The sequence below is a fragment of the Balaenoptera acutorostrata genome, chromosome 3 (assembly GCF_949987535.1).
Source record: "Balaenoptera acutorostrata chromosome 3, mBalAcu1.1, whole genome shotgun sequence".
NCBI lineage: Eukaryota > Metazoa > Chordata > Mammalia > Artiodactyla > Balaenopteridae > Balaenoptera > Balaenoptera acutorostrata.
The window spans coordinates 68,401,738-68,409,721 of NC_080066.1; the positions used below are offsets into that span (position 1 = coordinate 68,401,738).

A 7,984-nucleotide genomic window follows, 5' to 3' on the forward strand; every position below is an offset into this window, starting at 1 on the left:
GGAGCCCCCCTTACTTGCTCTGCTGCCTCTGAGTCAGTCCCGCTAACTGCCTCAGTGATCCGCCTCGGCAGCCGGGAGCCCTGATTGGGAATTGAATCCACTTCAGGGCCTGTTACTGGGTCGGTTTGGGAGAGGCAAGCCTTGCAGCTGGCCCTGGAAAAGAAAGAGGGAGGGGATTCATCTGCTGGGGCAAGCCTGGCACTTGTTTCCACATGAAAATTAGTTCTTGTAGAATCCACATCCCCTTTTTCTACCTTTTTGCATTAGTATGTTAATTCAGATACTCAGTGAGCACTTACAGTGTGCTAGGGAAAATCAAAGACTGCCTTGAACTGGTGGGTAATAGGATAAGACACTTCTGGATTCCACATCAGAGGGTGACAAGGGTCCCCTGTACACAGCGGATAGTGCCATTATCCAAACACAACTGGCTGGCATCATTTTTTAACAAGGTCTGGGATGTGTCTGTGACAGGGTGGATCCCAGCTTCTACCACTTGCTAGCTGTGTGTCCCTGGACAAGTTCCTTGACCTTTTGAGCCTATTTCTTCATCTGTACAATAGGTGTCATTTTACAGCTGGGTTGTAAATAGGGATTAACTCACTGGCTTAAGAGGATAAAATAATTTGTAAGTAAAATGTTTAAGGACAGGGAGTGTTTGACCACTTACTATTTTAGGCTTTCACACCCTTCTCCAAGGTCCTGGCTCTGTGTGCTGGGTTTTGTGTTTGGATGTTCTGAGTCTTTCTATAGCAGAGTCATTTTCCCTAGCTTTTCAGATTTCTAAATCAACTCTTGCTAATTGCAAAACTTAGACCAAGAGAGGTTTAAAATGATGACAGCATGGACAAGGTGCCTGCCTTCTCCCCCAGTTTCCTGTCTGTCTCCATCAAGGGCACGGATACCTGTCTGCCACACAGACCTGCTCAGGCGGGATCTCCCAGCCAGCCCCCCACAAGCTGGGGAGAGGCAGGTCGGGGTTAGTGAGAAAGCTGGTGAGATAGTCTTGGTTTCCGTCAAGTTGTGCTGCTGGGTATCTCTTCTCCCCAGGTGTAGGCTGCTAGGCTCACCTCTGAAGAATATTGTGTATTTTAAAAATAGAGACCTAGCAAAATAGTCCCCCCTAGGACAGGGCAATAAGTCATGTTGGCTAATGGATTTTTCGTCTTGCTCTTCCTGTCAGGAGCCGCCAACATGTAGAGGTTGTTTTCGGTTTGGGGTTGTTTTGTTGTTGTTGTTTTTGGTAATCTCATTGACTATCTGCAAATTTCCAGCTTCCAGTAAAGGAGAGCTCACACACACACACACACACACACACACACACACACACACTTAGCAAACAGACTGATTAAGGAACTATTTGGTGACATTATAAAAGGATATTTCCCTTGACAAAAAGAAGTCTATTGCCGAGTTCTTATTAAACAATGGGCTGCCTGGTGCTTTAGGAACAGTGTTCATGCAGAGATTCAACTAGCCTGGATCTACAGGAGCAGCGTGAAGCGTGGTCCTTTGTTGAGGGTGAATTCACACCCCTTGCTGAATCTCACGGAGCTGGGAGTGATGTCCTGGGCAGGGGGTGAGAATTGTATTTTTCCTCCCTCCAAGTGACCCAAGTTTGCAAGACGGTGAAGGGGCTGCACTCACCCACAGACGGGGGTCTGGACTGGGGTCTTCTCTTGAAGCCAAAACTAGAGTGAGGACAGATGAAAGCTCGGCCTACTTCACACGATGGAGAGTCGGCTGGGAAACTTGTTCCCCTAGGAGGGCACACTGCGGAGCTGCCTGAGTTATAGGGACTTCAGGTCAGGAATTCTTAACGGGGGGGTAGAATTCACCCCCCTCTGCCGACATTGTTTGCAGATATTGTGTGTAATGTGGGTATTTTCTAGGGAAGGGGTTCAAAACTTTCTATAGATTCTTAAAGGGGGTCCTTGATTCAAAACAACCTCTGCTTTAGGTTCACCGGAGCGAAGCAGGTCCGTGGGAGCGCTGAGGGGCTGGGGGCGGCCCCCACCTTTCTGTGCTCGGTGTCAGGGGCAAGTGGCATCCTTCACGTGTCCCACGGTCGGGACGTTCCTAATGTCCGGTGTCCATCTTCTCTCCTAGGAGGATGAGGAGGGTTATAACGACGGGGAAGTAGACGATGAGGAAGATGAAGAGGAGCTTGGTGGTACGGCAGCGTTTTTACTCTCCGCGGGTAGCAGGCTGGCCCCCTCAGTTGACAGTAGATGGCCTGGGTCCTGAGGACCTGGCCTCGGTTTGCCAGGGTTGGTAAAGCGTCCTAGACGTACGGTCCCCTGCGTTCCCAGCGGGGGGGGTTGAGTAGGAGGCGAGATCCATGTTTAATCTGAATGCCTTTTCCTTACTCTTCCAGAAGAAGAAAGGGGTCAGAAGCGAAAACGAGAACCTGAAGATGAGGGAGAAGACGATGACTAAGTGGAATAACCTATTTTGAAAAATTCCTATTGTGATTTGACTGTTTTTACCCGTACCCCCCCAAATCCCGCTCCCCGAAACTTATTTTTTTCTGATTGTAACGTTGCTGTGGGAACGAGAGGGGAAAAGTGTACTGGGGGTTGTGGGGGGAGGGAGGGGGGAGGGGGTGGAATAAAATACTATTTTTACTGCCACTCTTTATTTTTTTCCCCTACTTTTTCTTTGTGTCTGTTTTGTCCCTGATAAATTTGCGATAGCTGAGTACACACAAGTGAACGTTTGTTCCTTACCCTCAAAGAGGACGGTTTGGAGATCTCTGACGTTTCCTGGTATTTCCCGAGTCTCTCTCTTGAGTTGGTTGGAAGGCCATGGCTGGCCTCAGTTTGGTTTCTCAGAGCCCAGGAGGGGCTGAGCACCAGCCGCATCTTACCTCTTGTTCTGGTTCCCGTGATTTCCGCATTTCTTGGACCTGCTAGAGGCAGCCAGCGCCCTGGTTTGTAAATAGCAACCTAAAGGCGTATTTTGGCACTGGTCGGGGGATCTTCCCCGTCCCCCGTCCCCTTTCCCTCTTCACAGATGGTGGTGGGCTTCGCTGTCCGAAGAAGACTCTGATGTCACTCTTGTGATGAGCCAGAGAGCTGAGAACAGCAGGCTTCTGAGTTGTTTGTTAGGAGTAAAATGGATCTGGTAATTCTAATTAAAAGAGAAGAAGCAAACCCTCAAACTTCAACCTCTTTCAAAGATTAAAAACAAAACTGTCCTATCTTGTTCTGTAAAATATTAGAACGCTTTGTTTTACAAAATGACAAGAGAATTCTTCTACGTGTCCTTCTGTGCTTAGACCATTTTTACAAACCTAAGCGCAGGAGACGCTGCTGCATGTCGGCTGGGTTTTTTTTTTCATACACCCGAGCACGGAAAAACTAATGCAAAATTGTATTTTCTTACCTAGTGGAAATCTGAAATGACTGCAAATTCCTAGCGAATGTACAGGTTTGCTTTCCTGTCCCTCTTCTGTATTGCTTTTGAAGTGACGTGTGATTCCTTAGCCCGTGTTTCATCTGTATAAAAGAACATCTGCACCAGTTTTCCTCCCCCTCAGAAGAGCCAGACTTTGAGTTTTATGTCTGTTTGTCATTGATAAATTTCAATAAATCTTTTTATACAATTTTTTTGGGGGTGGCTTCTTTGAGTCCAACAGGTCATTGATCTAGGATGAATTCCAGATAACCTGCTAACTGATGGGGGTGCAGGGGGGAGCTTCACATTGGTTACCTGATAAAATCATTTTTCTTACAGGATATATAACCAGATATACTAAGTTTGGATACTTTGGGTCTCAACTTGAGACTTAGTGGTGTGCTATCTTCATTAAAAACTTCATTTGGGCAGGGAAGTGGGGGTGGTGATGTACAGAGAGAAAGATATAAAAAGTTATTAAAAAACACTCACCAGAAAGGCCAGCCTTGAGACCTTACTTTGAATATCTTTCATCGTTTTGTTGTTCAGACTGTAAAAAGAATACAGGAAAACCTGAGGAATGTACAAAACAAATTTGTTCCTTTTTCACTTAATGTTAATTATAATTTCTCTACCTCTAAAGAGTCTTTAAAAGCATGTATCTGAAATGGCTATGTAGTAGTCCATTAACTATTCTGATTTGCTTAATTCTAACCAAACGGTTAAGATGTTTGGGTTATTTCTAACTTACCACTAGACATTCTGTTATACTTTGCAGAGTCATTACGCCAAAAGGTGACATTTATAAGGCTCATGTGCAAGGTTCCATGTTTTCCAGAAGGGTTATACCAATGTACTGTGGTAATTTATACACATATATTCATTCTCAGCCGTATGGCCTTGAACCCGACAGCAAGCCCTAGATCCTGTGTAATTCCAGCAGAATGAGGTGTTCTCAGGAGAGACTGACCCACCCCACCCTCTGGGTGGTACCCTGACACCTACTGCCCTCTTGTTTGGAGCAGACAGACGTCCTCTGGCTCCAGGTGTAGGCTTGGGAGGTGGCCTTGAGGCCAGGTCCTATGCTAGGCATCGGGACTATGAGGATGAACTGGCCAGGCGTGCTCTGTCCCTCCCAGAGCTGGTGAAGGAACATGGGAGTGGAGTGAAATCCAGAGGCACTCAAGCCTGGACTCAGGTTTTCTGGCTCTGACTCTCTCCATGGGGACTTTAAGGATTGGTTAACTTCACATAGATATGGAAATAAATGCTATAAAATGTAAGGTAAAATGGATGATGATGGATGGGTTAATGCTCATGGGACCAAGGGAGGAAAACCCTATGTCAGTCATATCAAGCAGTTACATCAGCACCTGAGATACGGTCTTGTGCCCATTTTACTGATGAGGAAAACTGAGGTCCAGTGACTTGGAGGTAAGAAGAGGGGGAGGCAGGGTTAAACCTGTTTGGGCTATTTCCATTTCATCAAACTTAGTCATGAATGGCAAGGAGGAAGAGGAAGCTCATCCAGAGGGGGAGAGGCAGTAAGAGCTGACCTTTATTGAGTTCTTGTTGTGTGCCGGGTACCGTGCTTTACGTGCAGCATCTCATTCATTTGAGATGAATCCTCACAACCACCTTAGGTGGGTGCCATTGCCCTTGCTATACAGGTGGCTCAGAATGTGATTTGCCCGAGGTCCTGCAGCCAGAAAAGAGCAGCATCAGGAATAAACTAGGGGTGTGTGGTTCCAGCACCAGCCCTCTTGCCTTCCACTGAGTGCCTCCCGTCGACTCCTCCCCCAGCTGCAACCACCTGTGTGGGCCAGCTGTGTTGAAGCAGTTCCTCACCCCCTGCCCAGCACAGCCCTGGTGACAGGTTTCCCCACCGGGTCTAGCGAATGCCACAGGACGGACCCCTGAAATGGAAGGGCCCTTAGAAACCACCTAGTCATCACCCAGCCCTCTCATTTGATGAAAGAGGAAACCAAATCCCAGGGGGCGTAAGTGATGTGCCCAAGGTCACCCTGCAAGGCAGTGCCAGAGCCCAGCTGGAGTCCAGGACTCCCATTCCTGGGCTTCTGAAGCACCACATCTCTCGCAGCTGCACCGTGCGGTTGCAGGGAAGCCAGCTGTCATGAGATGCAGAAGGCACACAGTGTAGTGTCTTCCAGAACACAGCCAAGCCTTGGGGGGACAGGAGGTAGTGAATGCGTGGCACGTCTGTTTCATGTGGCTTTGCAGTGCGTCCTATGTTTTTAAATATTCACAGTGGGTTTGCCTTCCCGGTAGTGTCTGAGATTGATCATCCCTGAAAAGGGTGTGCATTTCTTGGTGATGTGATGATTCTTGATCATGAGCTCCTACTCTGTGTCATGTGCTATATCCATTGCCTCCCTCAGTCCTCATACAGATTTCATAGATGTAACCAAGGCTCAGAGAGGTGCGAGAACTAGCCTCAAACCTATGTCTTTCTGATGCAAGAGACCTTGTTCTCATCCACTGTGTTGAAAGAGCCAGGCAGATGAGGGAAGAGGGGATGAGCAATTCAGTTTGTCTCATTTGCTGACTTGGAAAGGCTGTTTTTATCCTGATTCAGAAACTCATTGTTCTTGGTTGGAAGGATTCCCAGTGGGTCCCTAATAAAGCGGCTTTGGACAATGGCTGCCCTGAGTCCCCGGACCAGCCCTTGGACAGGCCCCTGTGGCCGGCTGGACCCAGGAGTGAGCGGGGCCAAGGAGAGGGCTGGGGCTGGTGGGACAGATGAGGGCAGGTCTGAGGCTGAATCGGCCTGACTGAGGCCCTCAAGATAGCCACGAATATGCCAGCAAGGGGAGAGACTGGAGAAAGATTCAAACCTGATGGGGCATCCGTAGACTGCTAACTGTCTCTGACTTTAGGAGCTGATGAAGGAGACATCAGTGCAGTTGCCAGCCAAGCATCAGTTGCTCTTGGTCTGGCAACAACACTACAAGGGACCAGTGGAAGGACTCACATGGCTATGGACCACTCCCATTCCTGAAGCTCAGATGGGGCTTACCCACCGCTCTGGTTCCTGGGGTGAGCAGGTGACACTGTCCTGGCCAATCAGCATATTCCGAACTTTGACCATGGTGACTGGTACAAGGAAGAGCCTGGAACCCAAACTGGTTAAATGAGGTTTGGTCCCTGGGATTTGGAAAAGGAGAAACCTCCTACTGGGGGTACTGGGCTGGGAGGATGGAGGCAACATCCCTTGGAGAGAACCTCTAGATGTTTCCATTTCAGCCTGAGAGAGTCCTGACTAACACAGTGAAGTTAGGACACCAGCATACATTTAGAACGTATTGTTTGCTGGGCATTGTACATTATTTTGCTCGTTTCTCATAATGTCCTATCTGGTAGTCATTATTATCCCCATGTCGAAGATTGAGCACATATAAGTACTTGATAAATATTAGCTGTTTAGTGACCGGCACACAATAAATACTTTATAAAAATCAGCCTAGTGTTTCCTAAATTTCCCTGATAAGAATCCCTGGGGCTTGTCAGACTGCCAGGTCTCACCCCTGGGAATTCTGGTTCAGTGGCTCTGGAGCGGGGCCCAGGAATCTGTGTTTTAACAAGTGCCCAGAGGATTCTCATCATCAAGGACATTCGGGAAAAGCAGTCAACTCAATCCCCACCACAGCCTACTGAGGAAGGTATTACAGCCATTTTTATTTAAAGTTGAGGAAAGTGAGGCTCAAGAGAGGTTATATAACCTGCCCAAGCTGACACAGGTGGTGAGTGACAGAGCTGGGGTTTGAACCTGGGTCTACGTGATGTTCTCACTCCTTGGGGAAAAGGGATGATAATGACTGCCTGTGTATCTCACAGATTGTGAGATGATGCAAAAGATGGAAAGAACATCGCAACGTGAAAAGTGAAAACCACTACGGAGAGAGAGAGAAATGGCTGTTTATGAAAAAGAAGCCCAAGCAACTCAAATATTTTCTCTAACCAGGGAAAAACAGAAGTCCTAAAAGCCACTTGGTAATTAAGATAATCTACGTGGAAGTTTTTTTTTTCCCCCCTTTAAAATTTACATGTAATGAGATTCACTCTTTGTATCAACCACCACAGTCATGCTAGATCTTAGTTTGCAGAAGATCTTAGTTGTAAACAGAAAAGGATTTGCACTCCGGGGGGTATCCTAAGTCTTGCTGATGGCCTTTTGAAGGTGTTACAAGTTTTGGCCAAGGTTCAGAAGACCTAGACTCTCATCTTCGCTCTGAGACTAATAGCTGGGTAATTGCAGACAGGTCACCTTTACGTCCTATGAGAAGAGTGATGCAGACTGCATGACTTCTGACAGCCTCAGTCTATAGTTTGTTACGTTCTTTCCCTCCCTGCCCTGAGGCTCTAGTTAGGGCTTTGTTGAATGTGAAGTTTAGGAAAGGCATTCCCTGGTAAAAACTTCGAGGTGACAGAAGGGTTCGTGTGGGAGAAACAGCCTTTCTGCTGAGGCAGGAGCTCTCCGATGACTTCCTGAGGTCCCAACGAGTAGACAGACAGCCCAGTCTATACACACCCACAATTGCCTGGGTCATCTAGCCGGGCCAATAAG

The 7,984-nt window shown here is 47.6% G+C and overlaps 1 protein-coding gene across 1 annotated transcript in view; it reads left to right on the forward strand.

The window, feature by feature from the left end:
* The window catches only part of ANP32A (acidic nuclear phosphoprotein 32 family member A), a 39,283-nt gene extending 35,674 nt beyond the window's left edge, over positions 1–3,609 (forward strand). Inside the window, exons 6-7 of the mRNA XM_007197802.2 lie at positions 2,110–2,173; positions 2,378–3,609. Of these exons, the coding sequence (XP_007197864.1) occupies positions 2,110–2,173; positions 2,378–2,439 (126 nt within the window). The 3' untranslated portion in view covers positions 2,440–3,609. The remainder of the gene's footprint in view (positions 1–2,109; positions 2,174–2,377) is intronic.
* Positions 3,610–7,984: the final 4,375 nt, after the last annotated feature.